Source organism: Cherax quadricarinatus, chromosome 54 (genome assembly GCF_038502225.1).
Source record: "Cherax quadricarinatus isolate ZL_2023a chromosome 54, ASM3850222v1, whole genome shotgun sequence".
NCBI lineage: Eukaryota > Metazoa > Arthropoda > Malacostraca > Decapoda > Parastacidae > Cherax > Cherax quadricarinatus.
This window is the reverse complement of record NC_091345.1, coordinates 3,416,400-3,444,187: the sequence shown is the minus strand read 5'-3', so window position 1 is coordinate 3,444,187 and position 27,788 is coordinate 3,416,400. Positions and strand designations below refer to the sequence as shown.

The 27,788-nt window shown below is 39.3% G+C and overlaps 1 protein-coding gene across 3 annotated transcripts; it reads left to right on the top strand.

Moving 5' to 3' along the window:
• On the top strand, positions 1–26,733 carry LOC128699116 (zinc finger protein 160-like). 3 transcript variants are annotated; one of them, XM_070096536.1, is made up of 3 exons: positions 1–538; positions 962–1,087; positions 21,524–26,733. In XM_070096536.1, exon 3 carries the CDS (start codon positions 22,278–22,280, stop codon positions 23,577–23,579), a length of 1,302 nt encoding a protein of 433 aa, XP_069952637.1. In that variant the 5' UTR covers positions 1–538; positions 962–1,087; positions 21,524–22,277; the 3' UTR covers positions 23,580–26,733. The 3 variants fall into 3 exon arrangements, with proteins under 3 accessions (XP_069952637.1, XP_053647615.2, XP_053647614.2); XM_053791640.2 differs by having other exon boundaries at positions 952–1,087; XM_053791639.2 differs by having other exon boundaries at positions 932–1,087.
• Positions 26,734–27,788: the final 1,055 nt, after the last annotated feature.

Here is a 27,788-nt window from a genome sequence, read left to right as displayed (position 1 = left end):
CAAGTCCCTTGCTCTTCTTTGTCCAAGTGAAACAAAAGGACTTCTGCGCCAGCCTTCGTCAGGTGTGGAAGTCTCTCTCTTGCCTGTGTATCAGTGACAAATTTCCACCGTTCTCTCTGGGACGTTTGTCCTCATCTATTTTGCCCGCCAGGCACTCTACAGGAGGGGCACCTGTACATCGGCTTACTTTTGGCCAGCTCCATTTTTTCCGCTCTGCGGAAAATTCTTTAACGGTCTTTGGTGGGCAGCCGGTTACTGTACTCAGGTGGGAGTGTTGGCGTCCCTCTCTACTGGGGCTTGGCAAGGGCGTCCGCCGGATCTAATTGGAAACTTAAGTCTCTATCTCTATTTACAAAGGAACTTTTGTTCCTTTTCTGTCATCGTCCAGCCTTGGGCAACAAATCTTCCTGGTACCATCGAGAAACCGGGTTCGATACGGCGTATGTTGTCAGTGGCCCTAATAAACCCAACAACAACAACAAGTGAAGCATAAAACCTCTGAGCAAACTGCATCTAACTTGAAGAAGAAGAGTGAGACGTAAACACCAATGTATTTCTTGATCACTAGTCACGGACACGACCGGAAGTGTACCAGTACTTACTGAAGTATATAGCTTCCGGGATTATTAGTATTATTGTGTTCATGGAGGGAAAGGTAAATCCGTAGGGGTCATCAAGCGCCTGGAGGCAAGCGGGGGAATGGAAGGCAATCAGGTCTGATACAAGGAAGGAGAGGCCAGGTTCATTTCCTTGGATCAAGAGCCTTGCGAACCCTTAGGGTTTATATTGACCGTGACCAGGGAGGTTCCTTGATGCTGGTGGAGGGATGTTGATCCAAGGAGCTGGACCCGACATCTTCCCCAAGATGCTGTATGAACCCCATACAGGTTTAGCAGTCCCCCATGAATATAATAATAATGTTCTCGTATAGGCCTATACTTATGTTAGCAGGCACTAACAGCCTCGTTGATCGTGGAGATGATGGCACTGTGTCTCTGAGATGTCAGGAACAACTTCTTCGAGACCTCGAAACATCGGTGTTTTAAATGAATGATAATGATGTCAGAAGTCCACGTCTTTAATTAAGGTTAGTTTGATAGTTTTTTTAATGACCCCCATATACATGGTGTGGGTGGTGGTTCATGAGTTACACATGATGTGGGTGGTGGTTCATGAGTTACACATGATGTGGGTGGTGGTTCATGAGTTACACATGATGTGGGTGGTGGTTCATGAGTTACACATGATGTGGGTGGTGGTTCATGAGTTACACATGGTGTGGGTGGTGGTTCATGAGTTACACATGATGTGGGTGGTGGTTCATGAGTTACACATGGTGTGGGTGGTCGTTCATGAGTTACACATGGTGTAGGTGGTGGTTCATGAGTTACACATGATGTGGGTGGTCGTTCATGAGTTACACATGGTGTAGGTGGTGGTTCATGAGTTACACATGGTGTAGGTGGTGGTTCATGAGTTACACATGGTGTAGGTGGTGGTTCATGAGTTACACATGGTGTAGGTGGTGGTTCATGAGTTACACATGATGTGGGTGGTGGTTCATGAGTTACACATGGTGTAGGTGGTGGTTCATGAGTTACACATGGTGTAGGTGGTGGTTCATGAGTTACACATGGTGTAGGTGGTGGTTCATGAGTTACACATGATGTGGGTGGTGGTTCATGAGTTACACATGATGTGGGTGGTCGTTCATGAGTTACACATGGTGTGGGTGGTGGTTCATGAGTTACACATGGTGTGGGTGGTGGTTCATGAGTTACACATGATGTGGGTGGTGGTTCATGAGTTACACATGATGTGGGTGGTGGTTCATGAGTTACACATGATGTGGGTGGTGGTTCATGAGTTACACATGATGTGGGTGGTGGTTCATGAGTTACACATGATGTGGGTGGTGGTTCATGAGTTACACATGATGTAGGTAGTGGTTCATGAGTTACACATGGTGTGGCTGGTGGTTCATGAGTTACACATGATGTAGGTAGTGGTTCATGAGTTACACATGGTGTGGCTGGTGGTTCATGAGTTACACATGATGTGGGTGGTGGTTCATGAGTTACACATGGTGTGGGTGGTGGTTCATGAGTTACACATGGTGTGGGTGGTGGTTCATGAGTTACACATGATGTGGGTGGTGGTTCATGAGTTACACATGATGTGGGTGGTGGTTCATGAGTTACACATGGTGTGGGTGGTGGTTCATGAGTTACACATGGTGTGGGTGGTGGTTCATGAGTTACACATGATGTGGGTGGTGGTTCATGAGTTACACATGATGTAGGTAGTGGTTCATGAGTTACACATGATGTGGGTTGTGGTTCATGAGTTACACATGATGTGGGTGGTGGTTCATGAGTTAAGCATGATGTAGGTAGTGGTTCATGAGTTACACATGATGTGGGTGGTGGTTCATGAGTTACACATGATGTGGGTGGTGGTTCATGAGTTACACATGATGTGGATGGTGGTTCATGAGTTACACATGATGTAGGTAGTGGTTCATGAGTTACACATGGTGTGGGTGGTGGTTCATGAGTTACACATGATGTGGGTGGTGGTTCACATGATGTGGGTGGTGGTTCATGAGTTAACATGATGTAGGTAGTGGTTCATGAGTTACACATGATGTGGGTTGTGGTTCATGAGTTACACATGATGTGGGTGGTGGTTCATGAGTTACACATGGTGTGGGTGGTGGTTCATGAGTTATACATGGTGTGTGGTGGTTCATGAGTTACACATGGTGTGGGTGGTGGTTCATGAGTTACACATGATGTGGGTGGTGGTTCATGAGTTACATATGATGTAGGTAGTGGTTCATGAGTTACACATGATGTAGGTAGTGGTTCATGAGTTACACTTGGTGTGGATGGTGGTTCATGAGTTACACATGATGTGGGTGGTGGTTCATGAGTTATACATGGTGTGTGTGGTGGTTCATGAGTTACACATGGTGTGGGTGGTGGTTCATAAGTTACACATGGTGTGGGTGGTGGTTCATGAGTTACACATGATGTGGGTGGTGGTTCATAAGACTTGGCAGACGATGCACCATCCCCCCAATGAAAAGCAGGGGTGTCACTAGCACGTTAAGAGACCATACAATAAGTGTCAGGGGCCCAAGACTGTTCAACTGCCTCCCAGCACACATAAGGGGGATTACCAACAGACCCCTGGCAGTCTTCAAGCTGGCACTGGACAAGCACCTAAAGTCAGTTCCTGATCAGCCGGGCTGTGGCTCGTACGTTGGTTTGCGTGCAGCCAGCAGCAGCAGCCTGGTTGATCAGGCTCTGATCCACCAGGAGGCCTGGTCACAGACCAGGCTGCGGGGGCGTTGACCCCCGGAACTCTCTCCAGGTAAACTCCAGGTAAACACATGATGTGGGTGATGGTTCATTAGTTACACATGGTGTGGGTAGTGGTTCATGAGTTACACATGGTGTGGGTGGTGGTTCATGAGTTACACATGGTGTGGCTGGTGGTTCATGAGTCACACATAGTGTGTGTGGTAACATATGATAAGATTTCTTTATATTTTTAACCCAGAGAGTTAGCCACCCAGGATAATGCAAGAAAGCCTGTGTGTCATCGAGGACTGTGTCCTATTTCCATTGTGGTCCTTCAGTCTTGTCCCCCAGTCAAACTCCCAGGTACCTACTTACTGCTAGGTGAACAGGGACAGCAGGTGTAAGGAAACATGACCAACATTTCCACCCGTGCGAGGGATTGAACCATGGGCACTCAGTGTGGGAGGTGAGAGCGTTGCCAATCAAGCCACAAGCCACCCCCACAGAAGCAGGAGTGAAGTGCAAGATCCAGAACACCCAGAGAATAAAAGAACTACATACCAACCAGCAATCAGGAGTAGAAACAAGCAACTTCCTTTTTTCCTATCCTCTTACCTCTCTAATCTGTATACCACTAATGATGTAGCTACTTTCCCTGTTCCTTCACCTACTCCCGCTTTCAATAGCATTCCCTCATTTTCTCCTACCCTCTCTTTGTAACACCTCTGGTGATAACACTTCTTTTCATACTGCCTGCACTGATCACCTTTCTTCCACTCGAACTCCCTCCATTAGCCAGTACCAGTACCAGAAGACCTAGCATAAAGTAAAGGATGAGAGAATCACAGTGTGGTATACAGATGCAGATGGTAACCTAAAGGCTAGAATAGCAGGGGAGCATCCAGATATTATAGCAGTCACAAAGACAAAACTTTATTAAATGTTAACCAGTGTATTAGCATATATACACACACCCCTCTGGGTTTTCTTCTATTTTCTTACTAGTTCTTGTTCTTGTTTATCTCCTCTTATCTCCATGGGGAAATGGAACAGAATTCTTTCTCCGTAAGCCATGCATATCATAAGAGGCAAGTAAAATGCCGGGAGAAAGGGGGCTAGTAACCCCCTTTTCCTGTATAAAATATTAAATTTAAAAAAGAGAAACTTCGTTTTTCTTTTTTGCCACCATGCCTGGGCGGGATACGGCCGGTTTGTTGAAGAAAGAACCTATGCATATTCTCAGAGGGGTATGTCATTGTGTGTGTGTTATACAGTACAGTGGACCCCCGGTTAACGATTTTAATCCGTGCAAGAGGGCTCATCGTTATGCGAAATAATCGTTATGCGAATTAATTTTCCCCATAAGAAATAATGGAAATAAAATTAATCCGTGCAAGACGCCCAAAAGTATGAAAAAAAATTTTTTTTACCACATGAAATGTTAATTTTAATACACACAAACTGAAAAAGGCATGCACAATTACATGACACTTACTTTTATTGAAGATCTGGTGATGATTGATGGGATGGGAGGAGGGGAGAGCATTATCTTCTTACTGTTTAGAAGGGGAATCCCCTTCCATTAGGACTTGAGGTAGCAAGTCCTTTTCTGGGTTACTTCCCTTCTTCTTTTAATGCCACTAGGACCAGCTTCAGAGTCACTGGACCTCTGTCGCACAACAAATCTGTCCATAGAGCTCTGTACCTCCCGTTTCTTCAAGACTTTCCTAAAATGGGCCATAACATTGTCATTGAAATAGTCACAAGCACGGCTTGCAACAGCTGTGTCAGGGTGATTTTCATCTATAAAGGTTTGCAGTTCAAACCACTCTGCACACATTTCCTTAATCTTTGAAGTAGGCACAATGGATTCCACAACTGGCATAGGCTTCTCAGGGTTAGCCCCAAACCCTTCAAAATCTTTCTTAATTTCCATACTAATTCTCACCCTTTTTACCACAGGATTGGCACTAGAAGCTTTCTTGGGGCCCATGGTCACTTATTTTCCAGAAACACCACCGAAAACACTGTAATAATACGAAATATTCCGAGTGTATGCTTGGATGTTACCGCGGAGGCTGGCTGGTAAACAATGGGACGGCCGGCACATGTGAGGGCACATTGGACGCGTCTCGGACGAAAATCGGTATGCGGGTTTTTAATCGGTATGCGGGGCAAAAATTTTGCGATAAAAGTAATCGTTATGCGGAAAAATCGCTATGCGATGCCATCGTTATGCGGGGGTCCACTGTATATATATATATACGGTGGACCCCCGCTTAACGATCACCTCCCAATGCGACCAATTATGTAAGTGTATTTATGTAAGTGCGTTTGTACGTGTATGTTTGGGGGTCTGAAATGGACTAATCTAGAAATATAAACAGAACAACGGCTTCTATAACATAGCTGAACCACTCACCAAGAAACTTCTTCATCGCTATCCCACATAAGAACATAGAACACTGCAGAAGGTCTACTCACAACTTGTCCAATACCCCTGCGAAGCTACCCAAGACTCTATAACTCCACCCGGTAGATCATCAGATGCAGCATTCTCCACCTGACCTCAACATTCTGAACATGACTATAAATACTCCTGTACCTTCCACCCCAGGTAGATCTGTGTGTGACTTGAAAAAGCCCACTGTGTGGGTGAAACGTTGTCAATAAAGGATCACATTATACTGCATATGTTTATATTTCCACTGTGTCGGTATTTGATACCATTTATTTCCACTGGACTAATCTACTTCACAATATTCCTTATGGGAACAAATTCGGTCAGTACTGGCACCTGAACATACTTCTGGAGTGAAAAAATATCGTTAACCGGGGGTCCACTGTGTGTATATATATATATACTGTATATGTATATATATATATATATATATATATATATATATATATATATATATATATATATATATATATATATATATATATATATATATATATATATATATATATATATATATATATATATATGTATATATATATATATACAGTGGACCCCCGCTTAACGATCACCTCCAAATGCGACCAATTATGTAAGTGTATTTATGTAAGTGTGTTTGTACGTGTATGTTTGGGGGTCTGAAATGGACTAATCTACTTCACAATATTCCTTATGGGAAAAAATTCGGTCAGTACTGGCACCTGAACATACTTCTGGAATGAAAAAATATTGTTAACCGGGGGTCCACTGTATATATATATATTATATACAGTGGACCCCCGCTTAACGATCACCTCCCAATGCGACCAATTATGTAAGTGTATTTATGTAAGTGCATTTGTACGTGTATGTTAGGGGGTCTGAAATGGACTAATCTACTTCACAATATTCCTTATAGGAACAAATTCAGTCAGTACTGGCACCTGAACATACTTCTGGAATGAAAAAATATCGTTAACCGGGGGTCCACTGTGTGTTATTTTTTATTATTTTTATTATCACACTGGCCGATTCCCACCAAGGCAGGGTGGCCCGAAAAAGAAAAACTTTCACTATGATTCACTCCATCACTGTCTTGCCAGAAGGGTGCTTTACACTACAGTTTTTAAACTGCAACATTAACACCCCTCCTTCAGAATGCAGGCACTGTACTTCCCATCTCCAGGACTCAAGTCCGGCCTGCCGGTTTCCCTGAATCCCTTCATAAATGTTACTTTGCTCACACTCCAACAGCACGTCAAGTATTAAAAACCATTTGTCTCCATTCACTCCTATCAAACACGCTCACGCATGCCTGCTGGAAGTCCAAGCCCCTCGCACACAAAACCTCCTTTACCCCCTCCCTCCAACCCTTCCTAGGCCGACCCCTACCCCGCCTTCCTTCCACTACAGACTGATACACTCTTGAAGTCATTCTGTTTCGCTCCATTCTCTCTACATGTCCGAACCACCTCAACAACCCTTCCTCAGCCCTCTGGACAACAGTTTTGGTAATCCCGCACCTCCTCCTAACTTCCAAACTACGAATTCTCTGCATTATATTCACACCACACATTGCCCTCAGACATGACATCTCCACTGCCTCCAGCCTTCTCCTCGCTGCAACATTCATCACCCACGCTTCACACCCATATAAGAGCGTTGGTAAAACTATACTCTCATACATTCCCCTCTTTGCCTCCAAGGACAAAGTTCTTTGTCTCCACAGACTCCTAAGTGCACCACTCACTCTTTTTCCCTCATCAATTCTATGATTCACCTCATCTTTCATAGACCCATCCGCTGACACGTCCACTCCCAAATATCTGAATACGTTCACCTCCTCCATACTCTCTCCCTCCAATCTGATATTCAATCTTTCATCACCTAATCTTTTTGTTATCCTCATAACCTTACTCTTTCCTGTATTCACCTTTAATTTTCTTCTTTTGCACACCCTACCAAATTCATCCACCAATCTCTGCAGCTTCTCTTCAGAATCTCCCAAGAGCACAGTGTCATCAGCAAAGAGCAGCTGTGACAACTCCCACTTTGTGTGTGATTCTTTATCCTTTAACTCCACGCCTCTTGCCAAGACCCTCACATTTACTTCTCTTACAACCCCATCTATAAATATATTAAACAACCACGGTGACATCACACATCCTTGTCTAAGGCCTACTTTTACTGGGAAAAAATTTCCCTCTTTCCTACATACTCTAACTTGAGCCTCACTATCCTCGTAAAAACTCTTCACTGCTTTCAGTAACCTACCTCCTACACCATACACTTGCAACATCTGCCACATTGCCCCCCTATCCACCCTGTCATACGCCTTTTCCAAATCCATAAATGCCACAAAGACCTCTTTAGCCTTATCTAAATACTGTTCACTTATATGTTTCACTGTAAACACCTGGTCCACACACCCCCTACCTTTCCTAAAGCCTCCTTGTTCATCTGCTATCCTATTCTCCGTCTTACTCTTAATTCTTTCAATTATAACTCTACCATACACTTTACCAGGTACACTCAACAGACTTATCCCCCTATAATTTTTGCACTCTCTTTTATCCCCTTTGCCTTTATACAAAGGAACTATGCATGCTCTCTGCCAATCCCTAGGTACCTTACCCTCTTCCATACATTTATTAAATAATTGCACCAACCACTCCAAAACTATATCCCCACCTGCTTTTAACATTTCTATCTTTATCCCATCAATCCCGGCTGCCTTACCCCCTTTCATTTTACCTACTGCCTCACGAACTTCCCCCACACTCACAACTGGCTCTTCCTCACTCCTACAAGATGTTATTCCTCCTTGCCCTATACACGAAATCACAGCTTCCCTATCTTCATCAACATTTAACAATTCCTCAAAATATTCCCTCCATCTTCCCAATACCTCTAACTCTCCATTTAATAACTCTCCTCTCCTATTTTTAATTGACAAATCCATTTGTTCTCTAGGCTTTCTTAACTTGTTAATCTCACTCCAAAACTTTTTCTTATTTTCAACAAAATTTGTTGATAACATCTCACCCACTCTCTCATTTGCTCTCTTTTTACATTGCTTCACCACTCTCTTAACCTCTCTCTTTTTCTCCATATACTCTTCCCTCCTTGCATCACTTCTACTTTGTAAAAACTTCTCATATGCTAACTTTTTCTCCCTTACTACTCTCTTTACATCATCATTCCACCAATCGCTCCTCTTCCCTCCTGCACCCACTTTCCTGTAACCACAAACTTCTGCTGAACACTCTAACACTACATTTTTAAACCTACCCCATACCTCTTCGACCCCATTGCCTATGCTCTCATTAGCCCATCTATCCTCCAATAGCTGTTTATATCTTACCCTAACTGCCTCCTCTTTTAGTTTATAAACCTTCACCTCTCTCTTCCCTGATGCTTCTATTCTCCTTGTATCCCATCTACCTTTTACTCTCAGTGTAGCTACAACTAGAAAGTGATCTGATATATCTGTGGCCCCTCTATAAACATGTACATCCTGAAGTCTACTCAACAGTCTTTTATCTACCAATACATAATCCAACAAACTACTGTCATTTCGCCCTACATCATATCGTGTATACTTATTTATCCTCTTTTTCTTAAAATATGTATTACCTATAACTAAACCCCTTTCTATACAAAGTTCAATCAAAGGGCTCCCATTATCATTTACACCTGGCACCCCAAACTTACCTATCACACCCTCTCTAAAAGTTTCTCCTACTTTAGCATTCAGGTCCCCTACCACAATTACTCTCTCACTTGGTTCAAAGGCTCCTATACATTCACTTAACATCTCCCAAAATCTCTCTCTCTCCTCTGCATTCCTCTCTTCTCCAGGTGCATACACGCTTATTATGACCCACTTCTCGTGTATGTATATATATATATATACAGTGGACCCCCGCATAACGATTACCTCCAAATGTGACCAATTATGTAAGTGTATTTATGTAAGTGCGTTTGTACGTGTATGTTTGGGGGTCTGAAATGGACTAATCTACTTCACAATATTTCTTATGGGAACAAATTCGGTCAGTACTGGCACCTGATCATACTTTTGGAGTGAAAAAATATCGTTAACCGGGGGTCCACTGTATATATATATATATATATATACAGTGGACCCCCGCATAGCGAACTTAATCCGTGCAAGAGGGCTGGTCGTTATGCGAAATGTTCGCTATGCGAATTAATTTTCCCCATAAGAAATAATGGAAATAAAATTAATCCGTGCAAGACACCCAAAAGTATGAAAAAAAAATTTTTTTACCACAAAAAAATGTTAATTTTAGTACACACAAACTGAAAAAGGCATGCACAATTACATGACACTTACTTTTATTGAAGATCTGGTGATGATTGATGGGATGGGAGGAGGGGAGAGAGAGTGTTAGTGTTTAGAAGGGGAATCCCCTTCCATTAACACTTGAGGAGGCAAGTCCTTTTCCAGGGTTACTTCCTTTCTTCTTTTAATGCCACTAGGACCAGCTTCAGAGTCACTGGACTTCTTTCTGTCCATAGAGCTCTGTACCTCCCGTTCCTTTACGATTTGTCTAAAATGGGCCATAACATTGTCATTGAAATAGTCACCAGCACGCCTTGCAACAGCTGTGTCAGGGTGATTTTCATCCATAAAGGTTTGCAGTTCAACCCACTGTGCACACATTTCCTTAATTTTTGAAGTAGGCACAATGGATTCCACAACTGGCATAGGCTTCTCAGGGTTAGCCCCAAACCCTTCAAAATCTTTCTTAATTTCCATACTAATTCTCACCCTTTTTACCACAGGGTTGGCACTAGAAGCTTTCTTGGGGCCCATGGTCACTTATTTTCAACAAACAGAACCGAAAACACTGTAATAATACGAAATATTCCGAGTGTATGCTTGAATGTTACCGCGGAGGCTAGCTGGTAAACAATGGGACAGGCGGCACATGTGAGGCTGGCTGAGGCCGCACATTGGACGCGTCTCGGACGAAGTTCGCTGAGCGGGTTTTTGTCTACTATGCGGGGCAAAATTTTAGCGATCAAAGCGTTCGCTATGCGGAATGTTCGCTATGCAAGGCGTTCGCTATGCGGGGGTCCACTGTATATATATATATATATATATATATATATATATATATATATATATATATATATATATATATATATATATATATATATATATGTATATATATATGTATATATATGTATATATATATATATATATATATATATAAATTATATATATATATTAAATATATATATATATATATATATATATATATATATATATATAATATATATACATATATTAAATATATACATATATATATATAATATATATACAGGAAGGCCCCACTTATACGGCGGGTTAGGTTCCAGGCTACCGCCGTAAAGCGGAAACCGCCGTAAAGTGGAACACCCTTTTTTTCCACTTACAAATGCATACAAACACTAGATAACAAGTTTACACTAACATATATTATGTTAGCAATAGAACCAGGCATCAAAAAACAATAAAAAAGTACAATACACACATAGTGCACTCATTACTTACCTTAAAATATTTATAGTCTTAATCTAGGGTGAGACAAGTAGTATTTATTGTAAGAAATCAAGTGTGGTATGTATTGTAATAGCCAGGCTACCTCACCAGGCCACCCCACCCACACATACTATTCTATGATATTTAAGCATCCCAGAGCGATAAAATGTATATACAGTTCACTCATTACTTACCTTAAAATATTTGTAGTCTTAATGTAGGGTCAGGAGTAAGTAAATGAGATAAAACGAATAAATGAGAGAGAGAAAGAATGAGTACATGAGAGGTAACAGGCGCAGAGTTATGTAAACAAACCAGGCTCCCACATCTTATATTTATGTTTATTTATTCTATTGTGGGGTGTATTTATCATCTTTTTATGTTATGTATCGTGTTTATTATATAATTTTGAAAAAAATATCATGGATGGATTAATGAAAATGTGTATATTACCGCAATATACGACATTTAATGAGACTCGGTGACTATTGTTATTATCACCACTTGTGGAAGTCGTCTGCTACCACAGCTCACATTTATGTTTATTTATTCTACTGTGGGGTGTATTTATCTTATTTATATGTTATGCATCGTGTTTATTATATAATTTTGAAAAAAATATCATGGATGGATTAATGAAAATGTGTATATTACCGTAATATACGACATTTAATGAGACTCGGTGAGTATTGTTATTATGGCGTCACTTGTGGAAGTCGTCTGCTCACATCTCACATTTATGTTTATTTATTCTACTGTGGGGTGTATTTATCTTATTTATATGTTATGCATCGTGTTTATTATATAATTTTGAAAAAAATATCATGGATGGATTAATGAAAATGTGTATATTAACGTAATATACGACATTTAAATGACTCGATGTATGTAAGTTTATTTAGGTACAGGTATACATAAGTATAATTATCAGAGTATATATAAAATATGAAATAACTTTTAAAAACATTTGAAATTTTGGAGTTTCCAGACAAAATGGAGAGACTTAGTGCTTACTGAGCTCATGGAGAATGTAAACAAACAGGGTGGGGCACGGTGACCATATTAGAAAGTCAGGTGGGGGGAGCCGTATAGTGAGTTTTGGTCATAATTTGAAATGTCCGTATTAGCGGAACGCCGTAAAGTGAAACGCCGTAAAGCGGGGCCTTCCTGTATATATATATATATATACACATATACAGCAGGGCCCCACTTATACGGCAGGTTAGGTTCCAGGCTACCGCCATAAAGCGGAAACCGCCGTAAAGTGGAACCCCCTTTTTTTCCACTTATAAATGCATACAAACACTAGATAACAAGTTTACACTAACATATATTAAGTTAGCAATAAAACCAGGCATGAAAAAACAATAAAAAAGTACAATACACACATAGTGCACTCACTACTTACCTTAAAATATTTATAGTCTTAATCTAGGGTGAGACAAGTAGTATTTATTGTAAGAAATCAAGTGTGGTATGTATGGTAATCAGCCAGGCTACCTTACCAGGCCACCCCACCCACACATACTATTCTATGATATTTAAGCATCCCAGAGCGATAAAATGTATATACAGTTCACTCATTACTTACCTTAAAATATAGGGTGAGATGAGTAGTATTTATTGTAAAAAATCAAGTGTGGTATGTATGGTAGTCAGCCGGGCTACCATACCAGGCCAACCCACCCACACATATATTCTATGATATTTAAGCATCTCAGAGCGATAAAATGTATATACAGTTCACTCATTACTTACCTTAAAATATTTGTAGTCTTAATGTAGGGTCAGGAGTAAGTAAATGAGATAAAACGAATAAATGAGAGAGAGAAAGAATGAGTACATGAGAGGGGACAGGCGCAGAGTTATGTAAACAAACCAGGCGAAGGTAAGTTTTGTAAACGAAGTGTACACGTCTGGTTTGTGTACAAGTTACATTGTGTACAGGTTGTCTCTACATTGATACGGTAGAATTAATAAAGAAGAACACTCCCATTCTCATGTAACATCATTTTGAGAAGAAATGAAGCTCTGAGTGAAGGCAATGGAAATAAGTCACACTGACTTTTTTGGGTTATCCTAGGTTCTCTACACATATGTTGTTATGTATGATAATCTATGTAACTGTATTTGTGTATACCTGAATAAACTTACTTACATACATACAAAAGGAATAATTTTCTACAGTTACCCCCAGTAACACATTTTCTCATGTTAGATTAGAGAAAATGTTATTCTTGCCGTCACTTGTACAAGTTATCTGGCTCCCACATCTTATATTTATGTTTATTTATTCTATTGTGGGGTGTATTTATCATCTTTTTATGTTATGTATCGTGTTTATTATATAATTTTGAAAAAAAATATCTTGGATGGATTAATGAAAATGTGTATATTAACGTAATATACGACATTTAATGAGACTCGGTGAGTATTGTTGTTATTATTATTATCATTTCTAATATGGCGTCACTTGTGCAAGTCATCTGCTACCACATCTCACATTTATGTTTATTTATTCTACTGTGGGATGTATTTATCTTATTTATATGTTATGCATCGTGTTTATTATATAATTTTGAAAAAATGTCATAGATGGATTAATGAAAATGTGTATATTAACGTAATATACGACATTTAAATGACTCGATGATTATTATTATCATTACTAATATGACGTCTGGAGACATAAGACACTTACCGATTTTAATGTGTACCTGCATGCCAGCACAGTATGTAAGTTTATTTAGGTACAGGTATACATAAGTATAATTATCAGAGTATATATAAAATATGAAATAACTTTTAAAAATATTTGAAATTTTGGAGTTTCCAGACAAAATGGAGAGACTTAGTGCTTACTGAGCTCACGGAGAATGTAAACAAACAGGGTGGGGCACTGTGACCGTATTAGAAAGTCAGGTGGGGGGAGCCGTATAGCGAGTTTTGGTCATAATTTGAAATGACCGTATTAGCGGAATGTCGTAAAGTGAGACGCCGTAAAGCGGGGCCCTCCTGTATATATATATATTTTTTTTTTTTTTTTTTTTTTCAACAAGTCGGCCGTCTCCCACCGAGGCAGGGTGACCCAAAAAAGAAAGAAAATCCCCAAAAAGAAAATACTTTCATCATCATTCAACACTTTCACCACACTCGCACATTATCACTGTTTTTGCAGAGGTGCTCAGAATACAACAGTCTAGAAGCATACACATATAAAGATACACAACATATCCCTCCAAACTGCCAATATTCCAAACCCCTCCTTTAAAGTGCAGGCATTGTACTTCCCATTTCCAGGACTCAAGTCCGACTATATGAAAATAACCGGTTTCCCTGAATCCCTTCACTAAATATTACCCTGCTCACACTCCAACAGATCGTCAGGTCCCAAGTACCATTCGTCTCCATTCACTCCTATCTAACACGCTCACGCACGCTTGCTGGAAGTCCAAGCCCCTTACCCACAAAACCTCCTTTACCCCCTCTCTCCAACCCTTTCGAGGACGACCCCTACCCCGCCTTCCTTCCCCTATAGATTTATATGCTTTCCATGTCATTCTACTTTGATCCATTCTCTCTAAATGACCAAACCACCTCAACAACCCCTCCTCTGCCCTCTGACTAATACTTTTATTAACTCCACACCTTCTCCTAATTTCCACACTCCGAATTTTCTGCATAATATTTACACCACACATTGCCCTTAAACAGGACATCTCCACTGCCTCCAACCGTCTCCTCGCTGCTGCATTTACCACCCAAGCTTCACACCCATATAAGAGTGTTGGTACTACTATACTTTCATACATACCCTTCTTTGCCTCCATAGATAACGTTTTTTGACTCCACATATACCTCAACGCACCACTCGCCTTTTTTCCCTCATCAATTCTATGATTAACCTCATCCTTCATAAATCCATCCGCCGACACGTCAACTCCCAAGTATCTGAAAACATTCACTTCTTCCATACTCCTCCTCCCCAATTTGATATCCAATTTTTCTTTATCCAAATCATTTGACACCCTCATCACCTTACTCTTTTCTATGTTCACTTTCAACTTTCTACCTTTACACACATTATATATATATATATATATATATATATATATATATATATATATATATATATATATATATATATATATATATATATATATATATATATATATATATAATGTGTGTGTATTTATATATATATATATTTATATATGTATATATATATATATGTATTTATATATATATGTATATATATATATATATATATATATATTTATATATATATATATATATATATATATATATATATATATATATATATATATACAGTGGACCCCCGCATACCGTACGCATCACATAACGTTCAATCCGCATACCACTCGCTTTTATCGCAAAAATTTTGCCTCGCATACCGCTCAAAAACCTGCTCACCGCTCTTCGTCCGAGACGCGTCCAATGTGCGTCCTTAGCCAGCCTCACATGTGCCGCCGGTGGCATTGTTTACCAGCCAGCCTCCGCGGTAACATCCAAGCATACAATCGGAACATTTCGTATTATTACAGTGTTTTTGGTGATTTTATCTGGAAAATAAGTGACCATGGGCCCCAAGAAAGCTTCTAGTGCCAACCCTACAGGAATAAGGGTGAGAATTACTATAGAGATGAAGAAAGAGATCATTGATAAGTATGACAGTGGAGTGCGTGTCGCCGACCTGGCCAGGTTGTACAAGAAACCCAAATCAACCATCGCTACTATTGTGGGCAACAGAAAGGCAATCAAGGAAGCTGTTCTTGCCAAAGGTTTAACTGTGTTTTTGAAACAGAGATCGCAAGTGATGGAAGATGTTGAGAGACTGTTATTGGTGTGGATAAATGAAAAACAGCTAGCAGGAGATAGCGTCTCTCAAGCGATCATAAGCGAAAAGGCTAGGAAGTTGCATGAGGATTTAATTAAAAAAATGCCTGCAACTAGTGATGATGTGAGTGAATTTAAGGCCAGCAAAGGTTGGTTTGAGAGATTTAAGAAGCGTAGTGGCATACATAGTGTGATAAGACATGGTGAGGCTGCCAGTTCGGACCACAAAGCAGCTGAAAAATATGTGCAGGAATTCAAGGAGTACATAGACAGTGAAGGACTGAAACCTGAACAAGTGTTTAATTGTGATGAAACAGGCCTGTTTTGGAAGAAAATGCCAAGCAGGACCTACATTACTGAGGAGGAAAAGGCACTCCCAGGACATAAGCCTATGAAAGACAGGCTTACTTTGTTGATGTGTTCCAATGCTACTGGTGATTGCAAAGTGAAGCCTTTATTAGTGTATCACTCTGAAACTCCCAGACCGTTCAGGCAAAAGAATGTCCTCAAGGAGAATTTGTGTGTGCTGTGGAGGGCAAACAGTAAGGCATGGGTCACTAGGGACTTTTTCTATGACTGGTTACACCATGCATTTGCCCCCAATGTGAAAGATTACCTAACTGAAAAGAAATTAGAACTTAAGTGCCTCCTGGTGTTAGACAATGCCCCTGGTCATCCTACAAACGTGGCAGAGCGACTTTATGGGGACATGAAATTCATTAAGGTGAAGTTTTTGCCTCCTAATACCACTCCTCTCCTGCAGCCCATGGACCAGCAGGTTATTGCAAACTTCAAAAAACTGTACACAAAAGCTCTGTTTGAAAGGTGCTTTGTAGTGACCTCAGAAACTCAACTGATTCTAAGAGAGTTTTGGAGAGAGCACTTTAATATCCTCAATTGTGTAAACCTTATAGGTATGGCTTGGGAGGGAGTGACTAAGAAGACCTTGAACTCTGCTTGGAAGAAACTGTGGCCAGAATGCTGCCAGTTGCAGGGGTCGGAGGGAGGGTAGTAGGGACTCGCAGTGGTGGAGGCATTGGTGGAGGCAGTGGTGGAGTCTCTGGTATTTAACAACATACATGTTATTAAATAACATACGTTATTAAAGCATAACATGTATATATTTAGTACAATTTACGACGTTTTCATGTATTTTATGATTATTCATGGTTCAACAAGTTAAGGAAGCAGTATTGTAATATATTTCCCTACAATATATTGGGGCACCAAACATTCACGGTTTTTCAACATTCGCGAGGCTCTTGATCCCCTAACCCTCGCGAATGTTGAGGGAGACCTGTATTATATATATTATATATATATATATATGGAGGCAGTGGAGATGTCATGTCTGAGGGCAATGTGCGGTGTGAATATAATGCAGAGATTTCGTAGTTTGGAAGTTAGGAGGAGGTGCGGGATTACCAAAACTGTTGTCCAGAGGGCTGAGGAAGGGTTGTTGAGGTGGTTCGGACATGTAGAGAGAATTGAGAGAAACAGAGTGACTTCAAGAGTGTATCAGTCTGTAGTGGAAGGAAGGCGGGGTAGGGGTCGGCCTAGGAAAGGTTGGAGGGAGGGGGTAAAGGAGGTTTTGTGTGCGAGGGGCTTGGACTTCCAGCAGGCATGTGTGAGCGTGTTTGATAGGAGTGAATGGAGACAAATGGTTTTTAATACTTGACGTGCTGTTGGAGTGTGAGCAAAGTAACATTTATGAAGGGGTTCAGGGAAACCGGCAGGCCGGACTTGAGTCCTGGAGATGGGAAGTACAGTGCCTGCATTCTCAAGGAGGGGTGTTAATGTTGCAGTTTAAAAACTGTAGTGTAAAGCGCCCTTCTGGCAAGACAGTGATGGAGTGAATGATTGTGAAAGTTTTTCTTTTTCGGGCCACCCTGCCTTGGTGGGAATCGGCCAGTGTGATAATAATAATAATAATGATAATAATATATATAATATATATATATATATATATATATATATATATATATATATATATATATAGATATATATATATATATATATATATATATATATATATATATATACAGTGGACCCCCGCTTAACGATCACCTCCAAATGCGACCAATTATGTAAGTGTATTTATGTAAGTGCGTTTGTACGTGTATGTTTGGGGGTCTGAAATGGACTAATCTACTTCACAATATTCCTTATGGGAAAAAATTCGGTCAGTACTGGCACCTGAACATACTACTGGAATGAAAAAAGTTCGTTAACCGGGGGTCTACTGTATATATATATAATATATATATATATATAATATATATATATATAATATATACAGTGGACCCCCGCTTAACGATCACCTCCCAATGCGACCAATTATGTAAGTGTATTTATGTAAGTGCGTTTGTACGTGTATGTTTGGGGGTCTGAAATGGACTAATCTACTTCACAATATTCCTTATGGGAACAAATTCGGTCAGTACTGGCACCTGAACATACTTATGGAGTGAAAAAATATCGTTAACCGGGGGTCCACTGTATATATTATATATATATATATATATATATATATATTATATATATATATATATTATATATATATATATATTATATATATATATATATATATATATATATATATATATATATATATATATATATATATTATATATATATATTATATATATATAATATATATATATTATATATATATATTATATATATATATTATATATATATATATATATATATATATATATATATATATATATATATATATATATATATATATATATATATATATATATATATCAGAGGAATCAGTGGAGGTTTGAGGAGATGTGTAACATGGACACTGATAGATTTTTTAGATTTTGCCACCGAAGTGGCTAGTTTATTGTGAACCCCATATCCATTCTGTGGACAGTAGTGCAAGAGCATATGGATACACAAAACACCTAGGAACTAGGCCCTAAAAGGGTTAACAGGTGTAAATATGGATTTATATCTATATATCTACAGTTCACTTATTTGTTACAACCAATTTTAGGAAATTTGCTTAGTATATCTGGTATCTTATTTTCATTAATAAGATATCTTGACATGCCACATAGGTTATTATACTGTCTATCTTTGTATTCCTCAATAAGTGGACATTTAAGCACATAGTGTTCAAAACAGTGACCATATGCCTGACCACATAATTTGCATTTAGTTTGATCATCATCTGTGTGTCTCCCAAACTGCCAGAAGTACCTGTAACCAAGCCTAAGCCTGGCCACTACAACATCAGTCAGTGTTCACATTGCAAGTTGCTCCATAAACATACTTATCAACGTTCATGTTATCATAGTGGGTTATAGATCTACTCAGGCTTCTAACTGCATTCCTATAACAATCATTTTCATTATTTACTTTTCTCCTAATATTATTCCTAATGCTAGACACAGATATACCAAATTTATATTCTACATTCTCCTTCTGGGTACTCTTCTTGGCTAACATATCAACTTTATCATGATGGGGTAATCCAATTTGTGATGGGATCCATAGCAATTGTACATTAATTCCTTTGTCCCTGATTTTTGAGTATCTATACCTGGCTTTTCCAACGAGCATGTTGTTGGATTCATTATATGAGTAGACGCCCAGTTGTTAATTCTTATGCCTAGTTCAACAGATTTATTATCGTTCTTAACTAGGGAGGTGGCAACAAGAGCGGATGCAGCCCTGCCAGAAGACTCCTGTTTAGATCCATCAGTGTATATAACTTGTGATAACCTATTACTACCAGCTAGGCGAGAAATTTCTTCTTGAGCAGTTGCTTTAACATGGACGCTGGTAATCTCAGAAACTATATAATAGAAAAAATAATGAATTGGGGATCCTGGGTAATAGTAGCAATGGTTTGTAACCCCCACTGATGAACAGAAGACCAAGGCAGGATTATGATAACAACAGAGCCATTGTAGAAATTCTAGAAAAAAGTGGCACAGAGAGTAAGTACAACAAAACAAAGCTCCTGACTGTAGGTGATTTCAGTCACAAGAAAATGAACTGAGAGAACTGTCACCCACTTGAAGGACCATAAACATGATGAGCAAAATTGATGGAGGCAACAGTGCAAAATCCTATGACCCAGCATGTCAAAGAATCCACAAGAGTGAGGGCAGGGGATGAACCAGCTCTACTAGACCTGGTTTTGAACTTAAGTGAATCTGACATAGATGAAACTGAATATGGGATGCCACTAGGAGCTAGTGACTACATGGTGCGCAACCTTGACCACTTGGTAGAGGTGGAGTGGAGAAAAGAGAAGGAAGTACAGACAATAAATAAAATTACAGAAGAGGAGACTATGCAGGGATGAGAGACTTTCCAACTGAAGTCCAGTGGGACAGTGAACTGACTGGACAAATAACCCATGAGATGATGGAAGCCCTCGCCAGAAAGTGCCTGGAGGCAACAGCAAGGTGCGTACCTAACAGGTGTGAGAAGTCAAAATAGAGAGCCCTTGGTATATAAGAGCTGCAGAGAGACCAAAAGAAGGTGCTAAATAGCATGGAGAAAGTACAGAACACAGATGGGGAAGCAAGAAGAATAGTGCAGAATGAATATGGAAGAATAACAACAAAAGCCAAATGTTAGTTTGATCTGTAGTCCTCCAGAGATTGATCAAAAAATTAGAGCATGCAGGGATATGAGGGAAAGTCCTACTGTGGCTCAAGGAATACTTGAAGAACAGAAATCAAAGGGTGATGGCAAGGGGATTGACAGGGTGGACAGGGCAAGTGTGTTTGAGAGGCATGTCTCAGGTGCAAGAGGGCAAAGCTGGAATTTAAAAACACAGATGTATCACAAGGATGTTAGGAAATATTATCTTGAGTCTTAGATTGGTCAGAAAGTGGAATGACTTAGTTAGTGCAAGATCCAGACATAGTTTTAAGACTAGGTATGATAGGGCTCATGCAACCAAGAGGAAACCCAGTAGTGGCCAGAGGAGAGGCTAAGTTAGGAGCTGAGATTCATCTCCTGCAACCATAAATAGGTGAATACATATTTTTATATTTTGATGCATAAGAATTTTATGACCACTCTTCATTATTCATTCATTGTAAAGAATGGGGGAGTATTGGACTTATTGGATTTGGGGATGCATTTCTTGAATCATCGAGGCAGAGGTGGCTGGACTTATGGGATATGGGGATGCCTTTTTTGAATCATTGAGGCCGAGGGGAAACGGGCAGACTTATGGGATACTGGGATAACTTTCTCAGTTCTGTTTACTGGTGCTGATTACACTACTAACATTGCTTAGTCACATTGTATGCGAGATAACTTTTCATAGACAACTCTGTATTGTGTGTTGAAGTGGAGGCAAATGTCTTATGTTCATTATAATTTCAGGTGCAGACCTTGTGGTTACACCATGGTGAGGCCAAGACACAGCCACACTGTGAGTGCTCTGCTTCACACATACTGTACTGATGCAATTTTTTGTGGCGAGGCTCTGAAGTCGGTTCTGGTGTCATTCCTCAAGTCATTTGTTGCATCATTCTTGCCATAAGTTCTAGCATCGTTCCTCAAGATTGATGCAATATACCTTGTGGTGTTGCTATGAGGTTTGTTCCATCATCAGTCCTGCAGTTCTAACTTCCTTCGTGAACACGGCTTTCAAGAACCAGAAACTGTTACTGGCATCTGAGAAGACTACACAATATGTGAAAGGAAACATACTTTAACCTTACTCTATATGAATTGAAAAGACCTCTTCCTTTCTATGTGTTTTCACTTGTTTTTAATTATTAAAAAAAAAAAAAAGTGCCCTCCCAAAATGGAATTACATATATATATATATATACATGATAAAGATGTATTAATACTGTTTGGAAAATTTTTCACATAAAAGAACTTTGGGTTCTTTTCAGGCTCTGTATGGCCCCAATGGATTTAGTGCTTCTCCTTTATATAATAATAATAATTTAGGTTTATTTATGCCTCGTGGAAATCATGTTTACATTTAATTATTCAGAAAGGCTGAGGTGAAGGCATTTTCTGGGTTTGATAAAATATGAATGAAAGAAATCATGCGAGAGCTATTTTTTTTTTCACATGCTTGTTTTATTCAAGGTCTAGTGAGTGAAGTTCATTCAGTTAGAACATGGATATGCTTGTTCATACCCAGGAGAAAAAATATGAATGCAAGGAATGTGGAAAAGTGTTTTCTAAAAAGAGTCATGGAAAAAGCCACCTGTTGGTTCACACGGGCGAGAAGAAGTTCGAGTGTGAGGTTTGTCACAATCTATTTAGCAGAAAGAGCAATCTGGTAACTCATATGCACATTCATACGGGTGATAAGAAGTTTGAATGTCAAGAGTGTGGCAATCTGTTTTCTCAGAAGGTTAATCTTATCGCTCATATGCCTATTCACACAGGTGAGAAAAAGTTCCACTGTGAGGAGTGTGGGAAACAGTTCACTCATCTGAGCACCCGTAACAAACACCGACTTACTCACACACAGGAGAGAAAATTCAAATGCGAGGAATGCGGCAAAATGTTTCTTCGAAAAAGCCATCTTAACACTCACATCCTTACCCACTCTCTCCGTGGGAATGACAAGTTAGATTGTGAAGAGTGTGGGAAGTCATTCTCTAGAAAAGAGGATCTCTCTTTGCACAAAATTTTCCACAAAAATAAGGAAAATTTTAAGTGTCAGCAGTGTGGGAAAGTGTTTAATCTGCTGAGTCAGCTTGATGCCCACACTCCAGTGCACAATGCAGAAAAAAAACATGAATGTGAGATATGTGGCAAAATGTTCACTCAAAAAAGCAACCTCAGAACACACACACTTGTGCATACGAGGGAGAAGAACTTTGTATGTGAGGTCTGTGGCAAGGTGTATGCTCGCAAGAGTGGCTTGAAGGGTCACATGCATGTTCACACTGGTGAGAAATATGAATGTGAAATATGTGGAAATTTGTTCACTCAGAAAGTAAGTCTCAGTTTGCATGTTTCTATTCATACAGGTGAGAAGAACTATGAATGTGAGATTTGTGGGAAATTATTTGCTCGGAAAAGTAGCCTCAACACCCACATGCCGGTGCACTCTGGTGAGAGGAAGTATGAGTGTCAGATATGTGGGAGAATGTTTATACATAAGAGTAATCTCAGTAAGCACATACTCATTCACTCAGGTGAGAAAAGGCATGAGTGTGAAATCTGTGGGAAACTTTTCACTCAGAAAGGTAGCCTCAACAATCACATGGCAGTTCATTCCAGTGAAAAGTATGAATGTGAAGAATGTGGAAAGGTCTTCACCATGACAAGCAGCCTCCTCAGACATAAAATCCTTCATACTGGCAAGAAGAAGTTTGAGTGTGAGGAGTGTGGGAAACTGTTTTATCGAAAAAGTAATCTTCTGTCCCATATGTCTGTTCACGCAGGTCGGAACAAGAGTGAGTGAGAGGGATGTGGAAGAATGCTCACTCAGTAGAGTACTTTCCAAACTTGTGTGTTTATTCTTGTCAGTGAGAGAAAAGTCAGTGATATTTGAAATGAAAGAATGAAATTCTCGTACTGTTCACAGTTTTGTTAAGGATAAAGGTGGTAGTTGCACTTGACTGTCATACTCTTCCAGTGACTGCTGATCTTAGCCTGGCTTGTCAAAATATCCAGGGATGTACTGTGTTGGTAATTCTTACATAATGACTTAGACATGATTCATGCAAACCTCTTGTACAGTCGGTGAATTTTTTTAACACTGGCCGTCTCCAACCGAGGCAGGGTGACCTGACAAAGAAAACGCTTCACTGTCACTTGTTCAGTCACTGTCTTATCAGAAGAGCACTGATCAGATGACCCCTCCAAATTGCAACATCCCCACCCCTCCTTCAGAGTGCAGGCACTGTACTTCCCACCTTTAGGACTCAAGTCCAACTGGTTTACCTAAATCCCTTCATGAATGTTACCTTGTTCACACTCCAATATGACAGATCATAAAATAATACTTGCCTACACTACTAAATAACATGTTCACTCAAGCATGTTGGGTGTCTAAGTCCCTAGCACTCAAAACCTCCTCTCACCTCCTCCCTCCAACCTTTCCTAGAATGACCTCTGCCCCTCCTTCCCTCCACCCCAGACTTATATGCCCTCCTAGTCATCCTACTTTGCTTCTTCCTCTCTAAATGTCCGAACCACCTCAGCAACCCCTTCTCATCCCTCTGAATAACACAACATCTCTACTGTCTTCAACCTTCTCCTCACTGCAGCATTCAAAACCCAAGCTTCACACTCATACACCAGTGTTGATACCACTATATTTTAATACATTTCCCTTTTTGCCTCCATGGATTAATCCGTTAACGGTCCAAACGTATATATACGTTTTTTCAACATTTGAAAGTATGTAAAAAAAGTAGATCTTCTTTTTGTTTTTTTACATTTGAAAATGTGTAAAAAAAACTTTGATCTACTTTTTTTTTTTTGTTATATTTGAAAATATGTAAAAAAAACGTAGATCTACTTTTGTAGCACTACACATGTGAACGTAGATCTGCTTGGACCGTTTATGGGTTAAGTTCTATACAGTGGTACCCCTAGTTTTGTACATAATTCGCTCCAGAAGGCTGTTTGAGTGCCATTGCCGAATGAATTTGTTCCTATAAGGAATAATGTAAATAGATTAGTTCATTTCAGAACCCCAAAAATACAGTTACAAAAGCACATACAGTGCTTTTGTAACTGTATGGGAGCAGTACAGAGCTCAGGGTACCACTGTACTATATCCACAGATGCTTCAATGCACCACCCATCTGTTTTCCTTCATCAGTTCTATGGTTCACTTCATCTCTTGTAGAACCACTTACCAACAAGTCCCCACCCAGATAACTGAACACATTTGCTTCCTCTATACTCCTTCCCTCCCTCCAGCATATTACAAAATATTTCTCAACAAACACTCTCTCTGTATCTTAACTACATTCCTGAAGAAGCTTAACCCTTTGACTGTTGCAACCCCAAATCCTAAAGTGTCTGTGTCACAGAATATTAAAAAAAGTTATTTTTTTTCATATGAAATGATAGATAATCTTTTCCCGATGATAATGACACCAAAAGTACGAAATTTTATGGAAAACTTACGGAATTATGCTCTCTTGAAGTTAGTGATCTCGGCGATATATACGCATCTGCGATTTCGCTCAATTTGAGCCCTATTTTCGGCCAATTCCATTGATCCAGTCAGCTAGACTTACAGCTGTTTCTTTAGAACTCCATTTGTTCTATCAATTGAGCACAAGAAACCATTCACTTACCAATTTCAACTACCCAATAAAGTGGTCAGAAATTGGCAATTTGGCCAATTTCATGCAAATTAAAAAAAAATGCCAATTTTAAAATAGGGTCCAGAATAAACAATGCAGACATTCCTGGCACTAAAATAACATTTTCTCTGTTCATTAGTCACGTCTTCAGGCCCCTCTTATATTACTCTTGCTTTCTATTTTAAATTTTTATTCTCACAAAAAATAGAAGATTTACTGTTATGCAGACTACTGCATTATTATAATAATTGTATAAATAATGTCAACCCATTTGTGACTGTGTATTAGAATGGCTAGTTGGACACATATTGGACAGCGGCACCATTTGTTTACTCTTGAACATCGGCAAAAATCGAACATGTCCACTAATTTGAGCTCAATTTCAAGGTCCTTTTCATCTTGAAACTAATCAAAATCATCTCTATTTCTGTAAAATGTCTTCCAGTCTATCACAAGAGACCAAGAAAGTGAGAATGCAGCCATAAATACTATACGAAAATACACATCAAAGTTGGCATTTTAATCCAAAAAACACGGATTTTTTTTTCTCATGTACTGCGTGCTGCAGAATTTTTTTTTATACTGCGCACACTGACCACACAGACCCATTCTCTCACATGTGGGCCTACCAGCTTTCTCTCACTTGATTTGAAGCCGCTAGAATTTTGGCATATTAATACTTCAAAAACACTGTCTTGTAAAACATATACAATTGAAACAGCAAAGGGTTAACATACCAAATAAATATGAAAGCAGTACACATGCACCAGGGACTCAAGCACAAGTAATGAACGTACAATACTAGTTTTTGTTTAGGGTCGCTCAGTGAGGTTATTCGAGCATGAGCCAATACAAAACCAGTTATTGCCATTCATGAAGATATCCACTTGAGTGACTACAAACAAACTCACACTCAGTGTAGACAAGACATTCTACAAACTGCCTGAGAACAAGCCTAAAAAATTTCATTACCTCAAACCTCTCATTGCACAACAAAATTCTGCCATTAGAATAATCAGTCAATCAGCTTGTAGACAACCTCCCCCCCCCCCTACTATTCACAAGTTTAAATTTATTCAATATACAAAATAGTCATTCCTTCTCTTATATATACTACTATACAGGAGGGCCCCATTTGTATGGCCCTTAGGTTCTCTACCCTCTACGGTAAGCAAAAATCACTGATGGGTGGAAAAGAGCATTTTTTCTTCATAGACAGTGTTTAAAATATCTGATAACATGTTTACACTATCATATATTAAGGCAAAAAACAAATTAAAAAAGTAAAATAAACACACTGTACATAAATACATATTTAGTCCTATAGCCTCATAACAAGGACAAAGATGCTCGGCATGTCAAGAGATTTTCTAACAGCATAGAGATTATGAATGTGAAAATGTCAGTACAGGTACTCCTTGACTTACGATGGGGTTACTTTCTGATGGACCCATCGTAAGTTGAAAATGTCATAAGTCGAATGTGATATGCTAAATAAATAAAAAAATAACTGCTGTTACTGAAAAAGTAAATAAACAAATTACTGTAACTATATAAATACCAGGACTGAAAAGTAAATAAATGAATACAAGTTACAGACTTGCTGCCTTTATGCTGGGTAATTATCTTGAGTTTCATCTCCAAAGTAATTGCTTTTGCACCATCATAAGCTGAGGAGCACCTTTATACAACAGTTTGGTTGGTGTGTTCAACAAATGACAATAAAGACTCCAGGTAGACACTCAGATCCCTCACTGATCCTGCAGGCTGCAAACTGACTCTACTACAATCAGGGGCATCAAAATCTCCAGTCTGCATTTTCCTGAGGTTTCCCCTGACAATCAGAATCTCTATTTTACCATCATTTAGTCTCAATTTTCTATTTGTCATCCAAGTCTGAATATTGAGCAGAAGAGAACTAAAACAGAGTTTTGCATTTTCCTTATTCAAAACCTGGATGTAGACCCGTATATTGTCAGCATAAAAATGGGCATCCAGCAGTATGGTTAAGTCACAGCATAACAGTAAACAATGCCAGTCCAAGAACAGAGCATTGATGAATGCCTTAGGGTAAAGGCTTAGATACATAATCATTAATTACTGCTTGATATGACTGAACAAAAAGATGTCATTTCAAAAGCGATACAGCAGTATCCTTAAGACCACAACTTAAAAGATCACTTTTCAGTAATGCATGATCATTGGTATCAAATACAGCAGAGAGGTTCAACAAAATCATCGCCGTTGCATTTTCTAAACAAGCGTTCAGTAACAACTTAGGCGTAGTACACTAAGGGAATCTCCTTCAAGGGCTAAATACATATGGCCTCTCCTCACTTAACGATGGA

Excerpts from the sequence above, each read along its gene's own strand:
- LOC128699116 (XM_070096536.1), top strand. The coding sequence starts at position 22,278 with ATGGATATGCTTGTTCATACCCAGGAGAAAAAATATGAATGCAAGGAA.